The 24,246-nt window shown below is 48.4% G+C and overlaps 1 protein-coding gene across 2 annotated transcripts in view; it reads right to left on the bottom strand.

The window, feature by feature from the left end:
• PROSER1 (proline and serine rich 1) overlaps positions 1-24,246 on the bottom strand; it is a 918,625-nt gene that overhangs the window by 551,851 nt on the left and 342,528 nt on the right. For both annotated transcript variants that reach the window (XM_069640684.1, XM_069640685.1), the window contains exon 9: positions 5,811-5,906. In XM_069640684.1, coding sequence (XP_069496785.1) covers positions 5,811-5,906 — 96 coding nt within the window. The remainder of the gene's footprint in view (positions 1-5,810; positions 5,907-24,246) is intronic.

Raw genomic sequence — 24,246 nt, 5'->3', positions numbered from 1 at the left:
GGACCACACAGCCCTGGAGAAGACAAAGACTCCAGGAGACCCAGAGACAGGGAACCGCGAAAATAAACCAGCAGGGAGACCCGCGAGTGAACCGAGCTGCTTTGAGGGAGCCAGCACTCCTGTAAGCCATAAAACAAGGTACGTGGGAAGCCAGAGGGGCTCAGAAACCTCAAGGAGGTTATTGCAAAAGCCAGAAAGGCAAAGCAGGGACTCACACCCAAATCATAAATCTAATTGTACTAAGGTTTGGCAGGAGAGTGAACCAAGTCCACAGAAAAAGAGAATAAAGCCGGAAAGGCGAGTCTGAGATTCGCACCCAAAACATACATGGACTTGTACTAAGGCTTGGCAGGAAAGTGAGGCAAGTCTACAGCCTGAAGAGAGCATCGAGACAATGCTTCTACAGTGCAACACTTGTTGAGAAAGAACCAGGTCTGCATCCAAGATTCATGGACTGATACAGCTTGGAGAGAGCATTGAGGCAATGCTTTGTCAGTGTAGCATTCGATGAGAGGAAATTAGGTCCTCACCCAGGGCTCAGGGAGCCCTACAGATTGGAGAGAGCATCCAGGCAACACATTTACAGCACAACACTTGGTGAGAGGGAACCAGGTCTGCACCCAAGGGTCGAGGACCCATGACAGCTTGGAAAGACCGTCCCGGCTGTTCCTCTTGAGCACAATAGCTAGCGAGCATAAGCTAGAGCTACAACAACCGACAGCAAAGGAGTGGCTGTAGTTCAGTAAAGAGAATCTGACCAAGACAAGAACTGCTTTCTGTCCAGGGGAAGGGAGTCACCCCTCTGGATCAAGAAGACATCACGTTTGATTTAGTTAGCTTAATGTGTAACGGACAGAGTTAGGATTTTGAAACTGGAGAATGAGACTTTTACTTTGGACATTCTGACACTAGTTCCTTCCGTTGAGCCAGACACCCCTCTTAGAGTTAGGGCACCTTTGAATAAATGTGTATATCCAATACCATGACTGCTCCATGTCAGAGTCTTACTTCTGCACCCTTACAGTTCCCAGAGATAAAGTAAAAGACTGAGTGAGTGGGGGGAAAAGGTTCCCACTCACTCAGAACTGATCAAAAATCAAAGAGTCCAGCAGAAAGTGCTGCAGAACGCACAAGTGGGGAGAATATTGCACAACATGAAATTCTATTTGACACTTATAAAGCATATACACATATCCACCCTAGGAGAAATAGAATTGCATATGGATCAATTACCTATGCAATCCAGGTGAGTAGTGACATGCATAGAAAATAGACAGAACGCTTTAGAATCCACCCAAACAGCTTCCCTCAATCTTATTAAGTCCAACCCTAGGATGGTTCGAGACCCTTTGCCCAAATGTCACCAGTTCCAAAGCATATACATCTTCAGGTAAGTTTATATAGTTGATAATAGTGTCAGTGATTATGATTATTAAAATGAATTCCAAAGTTAGATACAAGTTCAAGTAAAGTTCAGGTGAGCACTCAACTCAATTCAATACACTAGGATAGGGCATAGTAAAGGATATTTAACCCAGTTTCCAAGTCATTTCACAGTGAGTTAGGGTATTATAAACAGGGGGAAAGAAAGCAACAGGTATGTAGACTTACTCTCCTGGCTCAGGGTTCTCCGGATACAACTGTTGGTGGTTCCAGGTTTGTTCTTCTGTTTTTGATCATCTAGACAGAAGAGATACTTTGTTTCCCAGGATTTGGTTTCGATCAATCTTGTTACTTAGGAATCAGTTCCCCACAGCTTTCTGTTGAGGACAAGCAAAGGCTTTGATGGGAGAGATGGCCATGGGACACCTCAGGGACATGAAGAAGATAAGATCCAATGAAGGTCACCACAGTCAGGCAGCGACAGACTATCGTACAGTGGAGAGCACAGGAGCAGCACCAGCACAGCTTCCCTTGGAATGAGTGCTGAAAATGCAGGAGCAGGCAACCGCCAAAGATAAACAAACACACAAAGGAATTTCCCACACTGGATGTCAGGGGAAGGAACAAGAAAGGGCAAGAAACACTAAAATGGCTAAAAAAATAAGAGGCCATTTTGGTAAAATGAGCACCCATGGGTGTCTTTACAGGTTCTGCGCAAACCGCCCGGAGTAAAGGTGCACCGAAATAATAAAAAGGTTCCCTGCCACCAGTCATTAAAGTTAAGTTTGTCCTTGTAACATAAATGTTATATTTAAAATTAGAAGAACAAGTTACTAACCCCTGGTAACGTTCGTTCGACTGGATGTTCCTGCAGCGTATTCCTCATCTTTGACGTGTAATGTCCAGCTTTGGAAAAATAATTCGGCAGAGGGCGGCCTGCGTCGATGGCGTTCAGTCGATGTCCCTCGAAGGCCCCCGTCGAGGGTGACGTCATTGGATGTTATAAGTAGGATGCACTGCGCCCGTTGGCCTCTCTTCTGTTTTTTCCTCCTCGTGCAGCAGAAGTGCCCAAAAACACGGGCACGACAGCACTCAGCCTTGTTGGAACTAAAGCCGTATAAGCATGGGAAATTCCAAAAGAGGGATAGGTTGGGAGGGCGATGAGGAATACGCTGGAGGAACATCCAGTCGAAAGAACGTTACCAGAGGTAAGTAACTTGTTCTTCGAATGGATTGTGCCCTCCAAACGTATTCCTCATCTGACAGATTACCAAAGCAGTACCCATGATAGGAGGAGGGTGAGAATTTAGACATGCAGAATTTTCAAAGGGCAGAATAAAGGACTGCCTTGCCAAAAGCGACATCCTGAGCGCGGAAGTATCCAAGGAGTAATGCTTGGTAAACGTGTGTATTGACGACCACGTTGCAGCATCACAGATGTTCTTAATAGGGACACCTCTCTGCAGGGCAGACGAAGTGGCTATGCCTCTGGTGGAATGAGCCTGTAAACCCTCAGGCGGGTCCTTGCCTGCCAGCCTGTAGCATTCAGAAATAGCTAGGATGGCTCCACCTAGACGAGATCTGTTTGGAACAGCCTGGCCTAGCCTGTGTCCTGTATACCCTACAAAGAGTTTGTTGTCCACTCTCAATTTGAGCATCCTGGACACAACAGCTTAACGCCTTCCTAGGGTCCAACCAATCTAGTCTTTCCTCTTGCTTGCTAGGATGCGGAAAGGATAGAATGCTGGTAGCACAATTTTCTGCCATAGGTGAAACTGCGAAACAACCCTGGCCAAAAAGGAGGGCTTCACCCTCAATACCTTGGAGGTCTGCAACTTCTCAAGGCTCTCGTCAGCCTTGCTGCCAAAAAAATTAGACCCGTCAAATGGCATGTTGAGAAGACTAGCCTGCACATCGGGTGCAAAACCGGACTTCCGCAACCACGCACACCTGCGTATCACGGTGCTTGTGGCCATGGATCTGCTGATACTATCCGCAGAATCCAATCCAGACTGGAGGGACTCACACACGGCCTACTTGCTGTCCCTAACAATAGCCAGGAAGCCGTCCCTCTCATCCCCTTCTGTAATGTGCTCCGCCACCATGGAGATGCACTCCCACAGAGTGTACGGAAATTTTACAAGCTCACAGGTGGAGTTGGCCGATTTCAATGCCATACTCCCTGCCAAAAATACCTTCCTCACCCATCCATCTATGTGCTTATCGTCCCTATCAGGAGGGATGGTAGGGTACGCGGCCTGCTTTGAGGTAGCCGTAGCTGCCTGGATCACCAGACTCTCAGGATTGGGGTGTTGTGAAAGTTAGCCAAGGCCGCTCCTGGAGGGGCGGTATTTTCTTGTTAGAGACTTGTCCACCACCGTATTAGTTTCCGGGGTCTCCCAATTCCCGGCCACCCTTTTTTGCAGAACCACATGGAACGGTAACAAAACCGGACTTCCGCAACCACGCACACCTGCGTATCACGCTGCTTGTGGCCATGGATCTGCTGATACTATCCGCAGAATCCAATCCAGACTGGAACGGTAACACAGGGTCCGTAGGCAGACCCTTGTCCAAAATATCTGTAAGATCATCCTGATCATAAGGCGCTGGTGGTCTGGAACAGCCCAAGGACTCCACTATTTTAGACAGAAGTTGCCTATATGATGAGTTGGCATGCTCCCAAGGGTATGGCTTGCCGAACTTCAGCTCAGGAGAGGTATCAATCCCACTTGCGTTATATAAAGAGTCACACAAGTCCTGCAGCCTGCTCTCCTCTGAAATGAGGCACTCTGGCACATTAGGTGTGCCATACTGGAGCCCAAAGGGGATCTCCCACGCCTCCTCCGAATGTTGCTCCTCCACAAAAATAGAAGTGAGGGTGTCGACTGAGACTTAGCTAAAGCCTTTCTAGGAGGGTCCACAGGCTGAACCGGTAAACTAGGCCCCACAGGTGTCGACGGCTTCGGCGGTGTCGGCAACGGCGCCAGAGGCCTGGCAGGCATCGAAGACCCAACCTGCACCAACGACGGCATTGATGGCTTTGAATGCCTCAATGAAGTTGGAGACCCTGACCTCTCTCTCTGCTTCGAGTGTTCCTTCGACCCCTTGTCTCGAGGCCTCAAGGGCTCTCGATGGGAATCACGCGAGTACCCGGGCTCGAGGGCGTGCGAGTATCGGAAGGTGACCAGCAGTGTCTTTGTTTCGACGAAGGACCAAGAGTGGCGAAGAGGAGAGTCGGCCCTTGATTCGTCGTTTGAAGCCCCAGCAGGTCGGGATTTATGGGGTTTGGACACCTTGCCTACCTGCAATTTCCCCTTTTGTTTCTGCAAGGCCTTACCTGTCATGGCTTGACACCTGGAACAAGTATCTGTGTCGTGGTCCTCTCCCAGGCACCACAGACAGGCTCGATGCGGATCCGTTATCGACATCTTGGAGCCGTACTCCTTACCCTTTTTGAACCTGGAACGAGGAGTCGTTGGCGTGGAAGATGAAGACATTGTCAAAGATTAAGCAAATGACAGTACTTCAGAGGTATGAGGCGCTGCGAGTTTCACGGAGCAAACACATTTGTGGAAAAACAGAACTGAGGCCAACGGGCGCCTTGCTGCTACTTTTAACATCCGATGATGTCACCCTCGATGGAGGCCTTCGTGGGACATTGACTCGACGCCATCGATGCAGGGTGCCCTCTGCCAAAATTATTTTCCGAAGCAACCGAAGCTGGACATTACATGTCAAAGATGAGGAATATTTTGGAGGACACAATCCATTCAAAAGGGGATACTCAGTATCTCCTTAGCACTTCCCATAAGGTGGGGGGTGCTGGTCTCACCTACTAAAATGTAAAAGGGATCCAACTATCCTTTCTACCCTTCGAAACTGTAGTTCTCACAAGGTTAGCCAGAGAAAGTTAAAAGGGGAGCTCCTAGAGCAACCCAGCAACAATAGGCACTTATTGACAAAAAGTTGTCAAAGCGGATAACTTTTAAAAGACACTATGAAGAGTCTTAAAAATGACACCCATAAAAAAAGTAAAAATACTCTGAGTGTGGAAAAAGGTTCCCACTCACAGAGGTATAAGGAAAAATAATCCACCAGTAAAAGCAACAAGTTCTGGGGTTTAAACAGGTCAGGAAGATTTATCATTACTCTGAAAATATTACCCAACAGTCCCTCAAACAATAGTTTGAAAAATATCTCAAAGGATAAATGGAGCAAGGGAATGGAGGAAGGGAGAGAGCCCCCTTACTTAGGCCACTGACTTTTTTACATTGCCTCAGGTTCAAGGCAATTTATGCAAAAAGTGCCCATTTTGAGAGCAGACAAATTCAGTTTTAAGAGCAAATTTATTTTACAGTCACAGCGCCTCATCAACATGTGAACCAGTTCTATGTTGTGTATGAAATATATCGGCTCTATATTACCTGGTCCACCTTGACTGGCAAGATACTGCGTTGGTGGTGGTATTCCCGGTGCTATAACGTTGGCTAATGGCACCAAACCTGCATTGTTATATGCACCTAAACAAAACATAAGAATAAATTAGTAAGTCATTTTTTCTACAGGAATAGTACTTTGAACATGGAAAACGTTAACAATATAGCAAAAAACATATACCCTATACGTTCTTTCCCATTACCAACTGACAATAACTACAGGCATCTCCTGCTAGATCAGGAACCTGACCAGGCTCAGTCAGGGGTCTGAGCATTCTTGGTGTCTGTGGCCAAACTCTGGAACTCACTGCCACCTTCTCTCAGTGCCACTAAGAACCACTTCCAGTTTAGGCGTTTCCTAAAAACTTTTCTTTTTAGCTGGGTTGTTTTTTTTGCAGTATCTGTTGTACTCCTAGCGCCAAGATACCTGTGGGTGGGCGTGGGTTCTATGAATGCATAGAACATAACATTATCCAATCCTGCCTGCTGCTGCCTCCACATATGGACGTACGCTTTCCCAGTTCTTAATAATTCCACGTTAGTGGAGCCAAATAAAGAATAGGGAAGAGTCTTTGACTAACAGTCTTGTGCTGACTTCATATGTAATATTTACTTTTCAGCCCAAAAAGAGAGACGGGCAGTATCTACATGCAGTGTGGTAAGCAGTGTACAAGGTTTTCATTCATTCTCCAAGCCAAACTCTCTGGTGCACCACTTCCAATGTGCAAGGTGACCACCACCAACTTTGGACATGACTTGGAATTTGTACAACAATATAGATAGTTTAATATTTTTTTTTAAAATTGTTATATGGTTAAAAAGAAAAACTTCATATAAAACATTTTTGTTAAAAATACAAAATTACAATGCAAATAAGTGATACACACAGTTCGTTTTCCCAATTTTGGTTTCAAAAAAGAAAATCAACAGCAAACTATCATTTCAAAGAACCACATGTATATAAAGACAGAATACATATTCAAAAATGTCATACAGCTCCAAAATACCGAATGGTTAAGCACTCTTCAGCAATCCCTTTCTTAAATAATGCAATGTAGCAATGCTCCATGAATTTGGCCCATGGGAATTCATAATGCATTGCCAAAAAGTTCCACCTGTTAGGAATCTATGGGGCCTCATTATTACCACCTCTGTGATTGCCGGAATCACTGGGGCATTACAACCCTGGTGACCCGGTAATTCCGGAGACGTAATTCCGTTAATCCCCATTCCCATGGAGTCCGATAGGACTCCATGGGGATGGGGACAATGGAAACATTGGCACCGTAAATAACGGTGCCGGTGTTTCCATGTCCTTCTGCAGTCGGGTGGCATTACTCCCGACAGGTCAGACCTTGCGGGAGTGACACCACCCGCCTTCAGAAGTCGTAGTCTGCCGTTCCGGAGACAACGGTTTTACCGACACCATTGTTTCCGGACCAGCAGGCTTGTAATGAGGTCCTACGTCTTTCTAAAGACAATCATCTAAGGCTTGACAGTCCATTAGCACCCTGGGCGGGGCGACAGCCAATCAGGGAGCTTGGAACGCGGACTGACACTATTAATGTAAGCCTGCATTCCAAGCCGCCTGATGGCTGGTCCCCTCACCCCCCCATCATCCCTCTCCTTCCCCCATCCCACTTACTATATTGCGGCAGCGATTTACCACCGCCGCAGCTCCCGGACCAGTGTGGCCATCATGGAAATGGAAGAGGGGCTTTTAAACAAGAAAGGGTTGGGCCCTGAATTTTTTGTTCATGGGGTCTTTCACTTATAAGTGGGGAAGAAACATCTGTCAAAAAAAAAACTACCACTCTCTCAGATCTCCAGTTCTAATCACAACTCTATTTCTGGTACAGATATGTCATTACAAATGCACCACGCCTTAGTGTTCTTTTTTATGCTTACAAGGCACTGTTATTTCTGCTTGTCAGGCATTCTCCATAGTACATCATCATATTCATTACATACATATCATGACAAACTATAAAAACAATTAACATTTTTCTCATACAAAAAGAGCTTAGCTTGTTGTCCAGTGTGCCTCTCATGTGGAGTTAGTAATTCAGAGTGCTTTCATTACAATCAAAAGAAAACCGTATTATTTTCAGAATTCTTTACAATTTGTTTATGGGTGACCGGTGACAACCAAGAGAGACTTGTGTCTAAAGGGAAACAACGTAGTATTACTGTTCCCTATCTCGACCACAGTCTGTTTGCATTGGTGATGGTTGTACAATGAAGCTTAAAGCACCCGGTGGCTACACACCAAGTGTTCACAATTGCCATTGTTCAGCTTGTTGCAGGGATGATGTTTTTGGTCAAAGCGTCGACACTGAGTGTTTCGGCACTTTCGGTAATGGTGCGTACATCCTGGTGTTGTTAAAGGCACGATGTAAATCGATGTTCTAACCCTTTTGGTTTTGTATGTGAATCTGGCGGTGGCTCAGATCCTGGGGACAAACTTATTCAATGTAGTGGATAAACCCATACGACCGTTCAGATAGGCTCTGGTGGTTATTCCTAAAGCATTCTCAATTCACGGTTAACCACTGCCGTACTAGTGTGTGCATGTGCTTTATCAAGCTACTTCAAAGGAAGAAACAATTCCCTGCCTCCTCAAAACTTCTCCTTGTGAAACTCAGAAGCGAGTGAAGACTGTGACACGGACATGAGTCGCACTTCGGTGCTAAAAATGTACAGTCTCTTGCGCCAAACCGTGCAACCAATCATCCATACGGAGCCCCGCTTTCCAATTCCATGATGGTGCATTATTTCCTCTCTGTGAATAGGATGCCACAAGGCATCCCGTTGACAGAGAAAATACTTTCCTTTTTTCCTTTTTAAAAACCATTACCACCCGTTTAGTGTACTACATGGGTGTGAATGGCGATAAGTCCCTCAGTGGCTGGGCCCACCCTGTGGGTAAAGGCCTGCCGCCCAGGTTAAGGGCTCCAGCAAATTTCGCCTCAATATTATATGGCTCAAGGTTTCGATTTGGCCTTGCAAATTACAAAATCTACACAACCTCAGATCCTGCTGCACCTTTTGCCTAGACCCCATTTCCCTAGTTAGGAGGCAATTTAACCTTGGCCTCAGTAGTTATGAATGCCAGAAGGCACCTGGAAACTTGATCAAATAGGCTGGTACTACGTCCACAGGTCTAACGTCAATTAGAACTCCTGAATACGTGATGTATGTTCTCACTTCTTTGATTGTGGAAATCCAATCCCTTTCCCAGAGTTTCTGTGTGGCTTTATTTGGGAATAGGCCAATCGTTTCAATGGTTGTGTTGGACCTTTGCCCGATGTCAGTGCAATCCGTCACCCATTGGTTTAACTGTGGCTAGTTTTCATCAGCATTAGCCTCTTCAGTTGCTACTAGTTATTAAAGCTATAGCGTTATTTTAGACAACATTGAGAGATTTTCCCAAACAACACGCATACCTAAGCACTGCTGTTGGACACCCCTAGGGAGTTTCAAAACTCTTTGCCAGAAGCAGCCCTCTAGAGTGGACCAGTCAGTCACAGCAGATAATTGGTGGGTTTCGGACCATGTGTGATTACAGGGATACACTTCTTGTTGTAGAACTCAATAACTCCGGTTAATGAGAAGTGGCCGTATCTCCTACTTAATTGTGCGGTGTGGGCAGCCAGTGCAGTTGTTTTCGCCTTATAGTACAAAAGGAGTTCACTTTTGTTGTATGACTCAAATAAGTAAAACCCCAAGGATATAAAGTTCAAGACATCCTCCAGTTCTACATGCCAGGTGTCATGCCACGTCTGAATTGGAAGACCTTTGTCTTGCTTACATTGCTGGGAAGTGCCAAAGCACCAAGCTGATGTTGCAACCCAATGGGTGTATAATCTAATAGGATCGTGTCGTCAGCATATCGGAGATAGTTCATTGGTCTATCTACAAGACGTGGAGGGAAGCAGCGAACTCTGTCAAATGCACATCCAATGTCTATGATGAACAGACTAAAAGGTAATGGGGCCAGGACGTAGCCCTGTTTGAGGCCACGCCCTGCCGATATAGAGGATGCCAGCTTCACCAGTCTATTCAGTCTAGCTCTTACAGTAGTGCTGGTATGAAGACCTGGGAACCTCCATACGTGCAGCTACCTCCAGTCAATCAAAGCAGTTTTAAAATAGACAGCAACCCCACTGGTTTGTAATTCCTAACTGATGATCCTAAAAAAGAAGCCATATTTAAAATGTAAGATGGTCTCGGTGCTAGAAAATAAGCAATGGTCAGAAGGTAGTTAAAAGAAGCTGATTATTAACTACTTATCGTAGGGCCGAATATTATCAGATTATCTTCCATTCAGAAATTAGATGCTTATATATTTATTTAAGCACCATTTTAATTAATTTAGTTGGTTCACCAAACAAGTGCAATATAGCAAGAATGTGAATTAAAATATAAAATCACAAAAACATTGTGCTTTTATGTTAATTTCCAATAGCACTACAACCTCATTCCAACCCATATAAGAAAAAGTACCATAAGCATGACAATAGAGGTAAAACTAGTGATTATACTCCACAGATGTTCAGTTGAAATTGCTCCATACAGAGACTACTTTGCATACATATCCCACCTCTACAGTGGTCTCTCCTTCTCCTCAAGGGATATCATTCACTTTCCCATCACTGACAGTCCAACCTGAGCAGCAGTACTATGCAAACTGACCTCAGTTTGATGGTGGCTCCAATACATTTTAACTGGTTTCCAAATATTTCTCAGACAGCGACTTACACACACTGAAGATTATCTATATTATTCTCCCTCTTATTTATATGAATCATGTCCTGGATCCAATAATCAAAACTAGGGTGCAATTTCTGCAAGAAAAGTGGGTTCTAGGAGTCCCTCTACCAGCACAAAAACGGCCCATTGGGTGGACAGTCATAATTTCGGAAAAAAAATGTCGACAGACAAAAATGTCGACAAAAAAATGTCGAAAAAAAAAATGTCGACTTTCGTTTTTTTTAATTATATATTTATTTTAGGGGTTCGGGAGTTAAAAAAAAAGGGAAAAATTAAAAAAAAAATTAAAAAAGGGGGGTTGGGGGGGAACCCCCCCATTTAAAAAAAAAATGCATTGAAAAAAAAAGTCGACTTTTTTTTTCGAAATTTTACTGTCGACATTTTTGTTGTCGACATTATGACTATAAACCGGCCCATTGACCTGTTCTTGGGTGGATGGCCCCCAGGAGAGTCTCAACCAAGTCTTTAGCTCACTGTCCCTTTCACAGAGGAGAAATATTCTTGCATATCAGTCTTTGTCCTGCACAGGGGCAGTCCAGCACCGAAATGCTAGGCAATTCTCCTCTGAACAAGAGTACCAACAGCAACCTAAGACACATGTTTCGGCCTAGTCGGGCCTCATCAGTGACATGGAGCTGTGCCTCACTAAGAACAGTGAGCAAGGGGTCCACGTCTGGATTCCACTGGTAACTTAGGGTGAAAACCAAAGTTACTTAATATGCAAGAAAAGGGTGTTTTGGGAGTCCCTCTACCGGCCAAAACGTGGCCTATCGACCTGTTCTTGGGTGGATGCCCCTGGGAGAGTCTCAACCAAGTCTTTAGCTAACTGTCCCTTTCCCAAAGGAGCAATTTCTGCTTCTCGTGCATGGAAATCCGGAAATCCTAGTTCTAGCCACCACAAGCAAAGTCTAACACATTTCAAATTAATTTCACTCTCTTCTAAAAAAAAAAAAAAAAAAAAAAAAAAAAAGTCAGAGTAGACATTACGACTATAGTGTTAAGTTAAGAATCCATCCCACAGTCTCTACTACACATTTCCATAATTCAATTACTTTTGGACACTCATTTTATATGATGAAAACCTGCTGGTTGGTAATTGCATTTTGGAAACATATCAGATATTGTAGTTTTCACATAGACAACCATCTAGTTTTGACTTGGTTGCATTGCACGTCGTGTTCGACCAACTATTGTGTTCTTTTTTTATTGCAGACTGTATTCACAGTCTCGGTTGTGCACAATAGGGTCAACTATGTTCTAATATGGTGGCTCCTTTCTTTTTTCACCATTTCTAGTGTGATTGTGCTTTGTTAGCCCTTCTACCATTCTGGGAGGGGAGCTCTGTGTGTGTTTTTGCTTTGGTTGGAAGCCTCAGGTGTCTCCGCCTAGGTTCCAGTGCGTCTGGGCAGGCAGGAAGTGTGGGAGGAGTAGTCCTGCCTGCCCTTTGTCTGCCTGAGTGCCTGAATGGAACCAGTTCTCAGTGGGGGTCTGGCTGTCCTGATTAGTCAGCCATCCGCCCCCTTTCTGTAAACTGCTGAGAGAGATTGCAGAGGAGTGCGTGCTTAAACTGAATTGAAGGTGAGTTCCTGAGGTGGAAGGCAAGCCGACCACTGGAAACTGAAGTAAATTAAGAAGATGACCAGAGACGCCTGCAGACCCTTTGCAACACTGAAGAGACAAATGCTGTCCTGACCCCATTTATATAAAAAAAACAAGAGGGGGTCCTGGGAGTCCCTCTGCTGTACATTGGTCCCGGTTACGAGAGCCTTGCCCAAAGTCTTTAGCTCACTATCTTTCACAGAGGAGAAATATCCAAAACATATCATTAGTCCCGGTTACGAGATCCTTAAGAGGCGAATTGTCTAGCGTCGCGGTGCTGGACTGCCCCAGGGTAGGACAAAGACTGATATGTTCTGGATATTTGATAGTGAGCTAACGACTCTGTGTAAGGCTTTCGTAACCGGGACCAATGTCCGATAGAGGGACTCCCAGGACCCCATTTGTTTTTTGCATAAGTTAAGTAAATTTGGGTCTCACCCTAAGTTACTAGGGGCATCCAGACGTGGACCCCTTCTATTCTTAGGGAGGCACAGCTACACCCTACTGATGAGGTTCAACCAGACCGAAACACGCGTCTGGGTATGCTGTTGGTACCTTTGTTCAGAGAATTACCTAGCATTTTAGTGCCGGACTGCCCCAGCGCATGACAAAGACTGATATGTTTTGGATATTTCTCCTCTGTGAAGGATAGTGAGCTAAAGACTCTGGGTAAGGCTCTCGTACCCGGGAATAATGTCCGGCAGAGTGACTCCCAGGACCACCCTTGTTTTTTACCCATTTTCTATATGACAGAGGAGCTCCAAAGAGGACTCCTTCCCTTTGGTTGGTGGGACCAACTAGCACTGAGACAAACTACAATCTGAGCCATCTCCCGTGGTCCTGTGACTTTCCAGAGCTGCAGACTGCGTATACCAGGAGACCCCTGATCCAATTAGAAAGGCTGAACCCGTCTAAGTCTTTGCTGAGCTCCAGGTGAACCTCCAGAAACACAATCTGACTTATCCAAATACCCTCACCAGAGCGCAGGATTCGAAGAAGATTGACCGGGCGAGTCGCATCCTTTGTTGGTGCTGCAGAAAAGTTGCCAGAACCGCAGACTGACCAAAGCTGAAGAAATCTGTATCAGAGGTCCTCTCTCGATACTGCTGCTGGAGGTATCCAAATCATTGTCCTGCCTTTCATCACCAGACTAAGGACTCCAGAGGCCGGGTTGATCGCTGCTGCACAGAGGAGAATGCAGCTACAAACATGTCTTCTAACTAAAGGTACTGTAGGGTGAAAAGGTACTGCTTACCTTAATCCAAAAAGTCGCTCCAGAGCATTGGAGTTCACATAGAGGTGTCCATGTTGTCCACTCTTACCTCTGACCCAAGCTGCTGCTTGTGTTCCTTTTGCGAGTCCAATTAACAGGGTCTCCCCCTTTGTTATTGTTCTATTATCCTTACCTAAAAACTGGAAGTATCCACTGGAACCTTTGCTGTTCTGCTGCTTTGCGAAACTTTCGGTCCTCTCCAAACTGACTTCCATATAGTTAGGGATTGGACTTTAAACGTGTGGAGGTGCAGGTAGATGCATATACCCAAACTCCTGCACCCTCACCGCCGTCATACTGGAACAGCAGGAGAGGAGCTGTATGTGGGACCCCCTGTGTTGTCCCTATGCCGCATAGAGTGAGGATATGCAACCAGACAGCCATACTGAATGTACCCTCGCACTGAAAGAGTGGAAGGATGTCTGCACGCACCATTGGCCATCATGTAGTGCTGGGTGACATCTATCAACGGCAGAGTGATATCATGATGAAGATGTATGAGGACATACTGAACCGATATGAGAATACTTAAGAATCAAGCTGTAACTGAAGTGACAAGAGAAACATGTACAAAATGATAAACTAATCATGTATGCAAAAGAAGATCAAGTACGTTGCAGACCGGGGGCGTGGCTTGGTAGCCATGTGAAAGGACGTGCCTGAACGGGAGCTCCCGCTGATCCGTACATAATCCGACTGATACCGCGCAAGGACCGCTGTGATTTGGCGAAAATTGGAAGACTGTGTACATGAAGTCCGGCTGCACGCGAGGACACATTTTTATATGGGTTCGTAGTGCGCACGGATACTTAAGAGCCGAATGAAGCACTGGCGGCCAGACCTCGACGGATGACAAAATGGCCGCCGCCGCTTGACGAGGGGACAAAGGAGCGGTAGATTGGGACCACAACATACGTGCGCCCTCTCAGCGGTACGAAGGGGGCAGCGCGACCCTGCCCATCTGGGGGGAGCGCCGGACAACAGCGGTGCCTGAGACTGCTGGGCGAGCTGAGACTCTCAACAGAGTCGTGGTGTATGGGCACAGTGCCTCCCTGGCTTGGACCGGAGCGCGACCGGAGGGACGCTCCTGACTGGAGATATGTCGAACAAGCCTCAGAGGGCGAAGAATAAACAGCCCACGCTCGACGAATACGCCAAGACGTCGCCCGGCCTGGAGGGTGCCAGGAGCAAGGATAAGGCTCAGACCAAGGAGATGGCCGCCGGTGGTGCGAACCAGGAGGTTCTCGCTGCGATCGCGGATCTGAAGGCGACGTGGGAGACCAGGCTCCAACTTGCTGTGGCCGAATTGAAAACCGCGTTGGAACTACAGGTTGGGGCGGTGCAGGAGGACGTGAACCTCCTGAGGCAGGATGTGCGGGCCCTGGCTGAGCGCGCGGAAACTTTGGAAAAGGAGATGGGCCCTACTGTGGCGGACTGCACTGCACATAAGCGCGATATCCATGCCCTGGTGCAGCGGGTGGGCAACTTGGAAAGTAGGGCTGAAGAGGCGGAAGGACGTGCCCGGAGAAACAACGTTCGCATTGTGGGCCTGCCGGAGGGGGCTGAGGGCCAGAATCCCACGGAGTTTATTGAGAACTTGCTGCTGCAGGAGATCACTGGGGGAGCCCTGTCGCAGGGGTTTGCGGTGGAGAGGGCGCACAGGGCCTTGAGTAGAAGACCACCGCCGGGGAACCCACCTAGGCCTGTGATCGCCAAGATCCTCAATTATCGGGATCGGGAAAGGATCCTTGAGCACTTTCGTAAGGGGGGCACCATACGGCGAGGAGAGGCGACCATTACTGCTTACCCCGATTACACCTTGCAAGTGCAGCGCAGTCGCATGAACTTTGGGGCGGTCAAGAGGCGATTGCGGGCAGCAGGGTACAAGTATATGTTGCTTTACCCGGCCAGATTGAAGGTTTTCTTCAAGACTAAGATGCTGTTCTTTGACACTCCGGAGGAGGCCATGGAATGGCTCGATGCACAAAACTGTCCTCAGGAGCCAGATGAGCGGACGGCGGAGGGAACGGGAAGAGATAAGTGATGCTGCGGGCACGGTTGGGCTATGAACATTGGGACTGGAATATAGTTGGTATGACTCTGTTTGGTAGTGTATGCGTTAGGACTTTGAAACATGGTCCGTGTGCGCGGATACGGAAGTGCGGGAGGGGAGCCTCCGGGGGCTGGTCTTTGTACCCCAGTTTGAGTTTAGTTTAGTCACTGTGTGTGGGGTGACACCCTGTCGGGTTCTCTACTTGGGTTCCAGAGAGAACCGAACACAGGGATGCCTGAGATCCAGGGATGGAGCTGGGCAGTTGGTTGGGTTAAGGGGGTTAGGGGGGTGGGGCGGGTCAGTTTTTATATGAGCCTGGGGGAGAAATTGGGGATGGGGGCCCTTGCGGTAGGAGGGAGGCGAGGGGTCCTGGGAGAGGGATGGGAGCTACTGTTGCGTCATGGGGGACCTTAGGATACTAACGTGGAACGTTAGAGGTCTTATCAGTTACCTTAAGCGTAACAAGGTCATGTTGTACCTAAAAAGACAAAGGATAGACATCGCCCTGTTACAGGAGACACATCTGACACGGGATAAGCTGGAACTGGTGGGGAGAAAGTGGAGAGGGACTGTAGTTGGATCCACATATTCTGCCTATGCTAGAGGTGTGCTGATTTGGGTTGCACCACATGTCCCGTTTAAGCTACTTGGGGAGGTTGTGGAGTCTGATGGGAGGCTGGTCATGGTAAGGGGGCTTGTGGAAAATAAAGTAGTGTGCGTTATAAATACCTATGCCCCCAACCGTGACACGGCGACATACTTCAGGACACTGACCACTAGACTGGGTGAGGGGATGGGGGGTCCTGTGATTTGGGGAGGGGACTTTAATTGTGTACTAGACCCCAAGGAGGACAGGTCAGACGACAGGCTGGACAGGCCCAGCCCGGCGGCTAGGGTACTGCAGGCGCTGCTGGTAGACCTTGGCCTGGCAGACGTGTGGCAGAGAGACACCCTGGCGTGAGGCAATATTCACATTACTCGGCCCCGCACCAGTTACACACAAGGCTGGATTACTTTTTCGCCACTCCGGACATTGTCGCGGAGTGTGACCAGATAGACTACAGGGCGAGAGTCCTTTCGGACCACTCGCCCCTGGTCATGCGTTGGCAGCTTTGTCCCCCACGTGCGCGTATTCCAACATGGCGCCTCAGGGCGGAAGCGCTCAGGGATCCAGTCTTCAGAGAAGAAGTGAGGGAGGAGATTGTTGCTTATTTTGAAACGAACACAGGCAGCGTCAAGTCGGCTGGTACTTTGTGGGAGGCCTTTAAGGTTGTAATGAGGGGGGTTGCCATTGCTAAATCCAAAGGATTAATGGGAGGAGTCCTGGCAGATCTGCGTAGAGCCGAGACTGAGTTGGAGAGAGAGCTGGGGGAGGGGGGGGACGGACATGGAGGAGGTCATTAAACTGCAACAGAGGTGCGCAGAACATTGGGACAGGCTTTGTAACCTAAATTACAGGAAGTACATTGAGAGGTTGCATGCCGGGGGAGACAAGACGGGCAGACTTCTTGCTTGGCTGTATAAGAGCGAGACCCCAAGATCCCCGATCCGATCAATTATCACTGAAAAGGGAGTGGAGCAGAACACCCAGGAAGGGGTGAATGGAGCATTCGCAGAATATTATCAAGCATTATATGAGGATCGAGAGGGGGGAAGCCGGGAGGATATAGAGGTAGTACTTGAAGACATAGGCCTGCCCAAGATAAGTGACGAAGAGCGAGAGGAAATGGATGCTAAGATCACTCTGGATGAGCTGCAGGAGATTGTGCGGCAGCTGCCCACTTGTAAGGCCCCAGGTGCAGACGGGTTCCCCAGTGAATTTTATAAAGCGTATGGGGAGGAGGTGCTCCCGCCCATGCTGGAGATGTTTAACGAAGCGTTCGAGGTGGGGCGGCTACCAGAATCGCTCAGGGAGGCGATTATAGTACCGCTCCCCAAACCCAACAAACCGGGGCACGACTGTGGCTCCTACCGGCCCCTGTCGATGTTGAACCAGGACAGCAAGATCCTGACAGCGGTCCTGGCGGCCAGAATGCGGAGGGTAATAGGCAAGCTGATCCATCCTGACAAGACGGGCTATGTCCCGAACAGGAATATTACCCACAATCACAGGCGCCTTCACAGGGTGGTGGAAAAGGGGGGCAGTGATGACAGCGAAATGGCAATAGTGGCGCTGGACGCGGTTAAAGCGTTCGACTCCGTCCGATGGCCATGGCTCCTGGCGGCTTTGGGGCAGTTCGGACTGGGACCATGCTACATGAGGTGGGCCGAGCTATTATATAGTGCGCCTCTGGCTAGGGTCCGTACGGGTGCAGTAGTGTCAGACAGATGGCAGTTAGGCAGAGGTACCAGGCAGGGATGTCCTTGGTCCCCAATGTTGTACATACTGGCCCTCGAACCCTTAGCAGTTTACCTCCGGCAGCAGTATGATCCGGTGGGCATAGAGGTGGGAGGAGAGTGCCATCTTATATCCCTGTATGCAGACGATATGCTGTTATACCTGAAACACCCGCAAGAGAACTTGCAGTATATCTTGGAGGTATTGGAGAGGTATGCCTGGTTGTCCGGCATAGCGGTTAACCCTCAGAAATCCGTATTATTCCCGCTGGGCAGTTATGTGGGGATACCGGCGGAGAGGTTGCCGGTGCTGCGGATTCCGTGGGCAACGAGCTCCTTCCGGTACTTGGGCATTGACGTGTATCACACGACTGAGGAAGAACACAAGTATAATACTGAACTAGCTGTGGGAAAGATTGAGAGGTGCATGAGGTTCTGGGAAAGATTGCCTTTAGCAATGATGGGTCGCGGAGCCATGCTTAAAATGGTGGTGTTGCCCAGGCTCCTGCATTACTTTAATAACATCCCGTATATGATACCTAGGAAGTTTTTCGCCAGGTTGCATAGCGCGTGTAGGAATTTCCTGTGGCACGGCACGCGCAACAGGGTCGCATTATGGAAATTGCAGAACTCTTACGAGAAAGGTGGCGTGAAGCTGCCGAACTTTGAGGCCTATTATATCGCGGCGCAACTGCAATATGTGGCCAGGTGGCTTTCAGATGAAGAGACCCCCGAACATAGGCTGCTAGGGGAAGACTGTTCCCCCTTCTATCTGCGGGAGGTGATTTGGGTGACTGGCTCATGGATGAGAGAGCGTCCTAAGATGCTGGCCCTTGGCAGGAACATATGGCGGCGTGCCTGTCGGATGATGGGTGACCCCGCGCCGTGTATGTCGCAGTTCCCTCTGATCGCCCTGGCAAAGGAGGACGGGCAGCTGAGAACTATTATCCGGACGTATTGGGAGTCAGTGGGATTGATTACAATGGGCGACATCTGGCAGGAGGGGACCCTGATGGAGTTCGATGAACTGGAGGTAGGGTCGGGACTACACAGGGGTCAATATGTAACATATCACAGGGTGGTCCGGGAGGTCCGGAGCACGTGGCCCGAAACTACTTTGGCCGATGAACCGGATGCCACGCTGGAGACGATGTATGACGCATCAGAGGGCGGACACGAGGTCTCTAGGTTGTACGAGATGTTGATGACAAAGGTTGGGAAGGATTTAGGGCACCTGAGACTGGAGTGGGATGCAGAGGCGGGGGCCCCGATGTCGGATGGGATGTGGGAGCGCGCCCTGGGGTACCATAAAAAGGTATCGAGGAACGCCAGGTTCAAGCAGATACAGCTCTATATTACGCACAGGGCATATATGACCCCCCTTAGAATTTCCAAATTCCTAGGTAGTGGGCGCCAGGCGTGCCCCAAGTGTAACGAAGAGAATGCGGACATGATACATATGTTCTGGGCGTGCCCAGTGATTCCAACTTACTGGGGTGAAGTGGCGCAGAGGCTGGCAGGAAGGGGTATCACACTTAAGGTGGATTCGGCGTGGGCTTGTCTGCTGGGAGGGTATCCCAGGGCGCGTAAGCTTCGACATGTGGATAAACTTAAAGATCTGGCCTATGTGCTTGCCAAACGTAGGATAGCCATGGAGTGGAAGAAATGTCACAAGCCGCGAGTGGAGGTCTGGTGGCGGGATCTCCAAAAATGGGCGGATGCTGAAACGACAGTGTGGCAAGATGGCAGTATGGCAGGCGTTGGGGAAGAAATAGGCTCTCTCATGGCATGGAAGTTGTTGTTAGCTGAGCTCTTTTGTGCGGGATCGGCCTCGGCTGGACTTGAGAGCGATGAGGCCCCACCGCACGGAACGGACACTGATGGCGAACACTCTACAGGCTCATAGGGGGGAGGGATGGGGATTGCAGTGCCTTACTTTTTGTTCGTTTGGTTTTGTTGTTTGAAGTGTTTTATTTATGTTTCGTTGTAATGTTGTTTGGTTGAGATAAAATAAAAATATATTTAAAAAAAAAAAAAAAGTACGTTGCAGACCAATAAGTGTAAATACGCAGTAACCCAAGGTAGATGAGACATATAGAAGCTTGCTAAAGAGGAAAATATAACATGGCAAGGACGGCCATTTTAGGAAAATGGACGTTGGCTCGGACAAAGATTAATTCCAGCTACCTCAGAGAGACCAGGGTTGCAGTCAGGAGATGCTGGAAAACACCTTTGTGTGCAAACGAAGAGGAGTCTACGTTGGCCTGGGATTAAAGATGCTATTTCAAGGAATAGCTGCATAGCACAAATGGAGGCAGCCGGAAAAGCCATAAGCATGAGACATATTTCTCTTAGATTAAAGACGACAACATTTACGAGAGCCAAGTATTGGACTATTAACAATGAAGAGGCTCCGACAAAATGGAGTGAGCAAGTCTCTACAGGTCAGAAGGAGCAATAACACCCATCATAATTGAATAAAATAGCAGTAATGATAGCAAGGAAAGGAAAAAAAGTTGGAGCACGGCTACTACATCGCCTGGTTTTGGCAAAGAGATTTCGCAGAGCTGTATTATATGCACTCCACGACCAACATGGACATCTTGGCAGAAACAGAATCTTTGAATTGGTCCACTCAGGTTTTTCTGGCCCAGACTAGCAGCAGATGTTGAGTATTATTGGCAGCACTGCACCAGATGTGTCAGCAGGAAGACCGTGCTCATCCTGCAGCCTATCTTCACCATATGCAGAATTCCGGGCTCATGGACCTCGTCTACACCGAATTCCTCAAACTCGAGATGGACAGGCGAGGAGTGCAGAACATCCTGGTGGTGACAGACCACTTCACTTGGTACGCCCAGGCGTTTCCCCTATCAGAGATCAGCGTGCCATCACTGCTGCCTGCATGTTGTGGGAAAAATACTTTGTGCACAACAGCTGATCGGCCGGGATTCATTCCGACCAGGGACCAGACTTTGAATCGACACTCATCAAGCAGATGCTGGAGCTAGTTGGTATCAAGAAGACACGTAGAACTCCATATCATCCTCAGGGGGATGCCCAAGTAGAGAGGTTTAATCGTACCTTCTTGGCTATGCTTGGCACCCTGAGGCCAGAGCAGAACAACAGAGGAGTCAGCATGTGGCCACCCTGACCCAAGCGTACAACTGTACAAAGAATGATGCCACTGGGTTTACACCATATTTCTTGATGTTTGGAAGGGACGCCCGGCTGCCTGTAGACCTGTGTTTTTGAGTGTCAGCAGGCAGAACAGGCAGCGAGAACTACGCCAGCTATGTTAAACCGCACAGGTGCCAACTGAAGCAATCATATCCGCCCTGCCCAGGCTGCCGAGGAGAAGATGGCAGAAGGGAACAAACGCTGCTGACGCCAAGGTCAGGTTTCACACTCTTCAACCTTGCAATCGTGTGTTGATCCGCAGCCTGGGAAAGAGAGGACGCAACATGCTAGGCGACAAACGGGAGTCTCAGCCTTTCATCATAGTGCATCAGCTGGGAGAGCTCACTGTCTACAGACTGCGCGAGGAAGGATGGCCAAGGAACATCAAGACCTTGCACTGCAACCACCTGCTCCCAGGTGGGGATAAGGTTGAGCTGACGCTGGAGATGACTGATGAAGAACCGGCTAAGGAGCTAGTGAAGCAACAGCAGTAGCTCTGGGCTGAAAGTCCCAAAGAAGATCCTTTCGAAGGCTCAATCCCCAGAAGCTTCTTCAGCTACTGAGACTGAGAGATCACAAGGTCAGCCAGAAGCCAGTGAAGACGCTGATGCAGAGAGTGATCAGTTCGGTGTCTAACCAGACAAAGGGTTAGATCAGACACTAGTGTGGGTCCCTGCACCCACTGATCCAGATCCCACTTCTAGTTAACTTGAACCACATCCTCGTAGCATTCCTTCAGAGGTTGTTCCCAATCCTGTGCCAATCGCTCCTGCCACGCTGGATGTGTAGAGTGACCCATTCCTCCACTGGAAGATGGGGTCCCCGACTTGGTGCCGAGCACTCCGCCAAGTCCGGGGGAAAATCTACATGAGTCCTCGGCTGCTCTCTGTCATACCACCAGGGAGAGCAGACCCGTTATGAAATTAACATATGATACACCACAGGTCTAGTGTGAGGTTCCAGTCCGTTCCTCTCAGTTTTCCATCCCTCCTCATCTAGAGCAGGTTCCTGGGAGTTCAGGGCTACTGTGGGAGATGCCTGAGATTTAGGGTACTGGGTGGCAACCGGTGGCCTGTCCTAAATCATGGCTGGATACATTCATTAACCAAGCCAAAGCTATCCTCAGGGCTGAGTATAGTTCAAAGGGGGGATGGGAGCATGTAACCCCCGGTTGGGGGAATGAAAGACAGGATCCCTGGTGCGTGAAGCCATGCCAGGGATCCGGAAAATGAAAAAAAGAAAAATGGGATCCCGGGCGTGAGACATATTAGAGTAAGGGGCCCTCGTGCACGTGCACGCAAGGGTCCCTTTACTCAGAAATTGAGAAAACAAAAACGTCGCTGGGTACAAGCGGAGCGCCAGGGTTAACGGTGAAACCCTGAAACAAGGTTAGAGGCGCTCCGCTCTGCGTCCTGACACCACCATGGCACGCGCCTTTATATTAGCACTCCCCTGATTAGCAGGAGAGTGCCTATAAGCATTGCTGCCCCCAGGTGGCCTCATTCACAACCACAGGCCTCGGGCACATTTGATTACGTGCGCTCCCCATAACAGGGGAGGGCCCAATGTGTGTGTTGCCTGTCTGGGCTCGATTATAAGCAAATGGGCCACCCTCCTGTCAAGTGGCCCGCCTGGATTCCCTGGGCCACACCTAGTAGACAAGGCCCAGACTGAGAAGTGCTGTGGGGTTGGGGCTCCCCACGCTGCCTCTGAGTGCTGGGCTGCATCTGACATACACAGCACAGCTCATTTAAAGACTTTGAGGGTCCCGGGTCCCCCATACCGTTGCCTCGGCTGCCTGTCAATGCTGCTGCCTATAGCTGGCTGCTGTTGCTGCCGCTGCCTGTCAGTGCAGTTGCCTATAGCTGCCAGCTGCTGCTGTCTGCTGTCATCATCTGCCCCAAAAGCCATCACAGAGGAGCGCAGGAAGATAGAAGAAGATCAAGAGAACAAGCGCCAGAGACCTTGAGACAGCCCTGGCCAGGTTGTCCTGCAAGTAAGGTCTTTTAAATCGTTTTTTTATTACAGTGCACTGTACAGACTTTGTATATATTTTAAAGACATTTTATATTTTGAAAGGACTCTTTATATTTTAGTTTTTTATTAGTAACACAGCTGCTTAGGAGTAGAACAAGTTACTCTCTTACCTGGTAACGTTCATTCGATGAGATGGTCCGACAACGTATTCCATATCTAAGACAGTAATCACCACAGCTCAGCTGTGCTGCTTCGGAAAATCTTTCGGCGTCTGCTTCCTGCGTCGATGACGTCGATACGCCGTCCTCGAGGGCCTCCATCGAGCCGACGTCACCGGATGTTATAGGTAGGACGCACGACGCCCGTAGCCTCAGTTGTAGTTTTTCCCCAGAACGTGTGGCATCAATCTTCTACCAGTAGGACCACAGAAAGCCTTGCGGAAACGTAAGCTGCAATCACATAAGAAATTCTGTAGCTGGGAAGGCAGGGAGGAAGCGATATGGAATACGTCGTCAGATCATCCCATCGAAAGAACGTTACCAGGTAAGAGTAACTTGTTCTTCGAGGGGATTGGGTCCTCCAGCGTATTCCATATCTATGACAGACTCACAAAGCAGTACCAACGTAAGGAGGTGCGAAAAGAATTTAGAATATACAAATTTAGAACGCCCAATCAAATTGCAGAGTAAAGGACCGCCTTGCCAAAGGCCAGATGTCTGCCCATGGATAGAATCTGGGGACTAGTGACGTACAAAAGTATGGACCGAAGCCCAAGTGGCTGCATCACAGAGTTACGAATCGGAACACCCCTCTGCAGGGCAGTAGAGGCAGCCATACCCCTAGTCGAATGGGCCCGTAAGCCTACAGGAGGGTCCTTAACCGCCAGGTGGTAACATTCAGAAATTGCCAAGATAATCCATCTAGACAAAGTCTTCTTAGTCACAGCTTGTCCCAAACGCCTTCCAGCGTAACCAATAAAGAGCTGATCGTCCACTCGGACCCGGGACATGCGTGAAATGTAGAAACTTAAAGTTCTCCTAGGATCTAACCTATGGAGCCTCTCCTCGTCCTTACTAGGATGCGGAGGAGGATAAAATGCCGGAAGAACAACCTTCTGGCTTAAATGAAATTCCGACACCACCTTTGGAAGAAAGGAAGGACGAACTCTAAGGACAACCATGTCCTTATGAAACACAGTGAAGGGTGGCTTAACTCAAAGTGCCAGTAACTCA

The sequence above is a fragment of the Ambystoma mexicanum genome, chromosome 7q (assembly GCF_040938575.1).
Source record: "Ambystoma mexicanum isolate Mex_15411 chromosome 7q, UKY_AmexF1_1, whole genome shotgun sequence".
Classification (NCBI taxonomy): Eukaryota; Metazoa; Chordata; class Amphibia; order Caudata; family Ambystomatidae; genus Ambystoma; species Ambystoma mexicanum.
The sequence above is the reverse complement of the archived record's forward strand: the minus strand, read 5'-3'. Positions and strand labels throughout refer to the sequence as shown.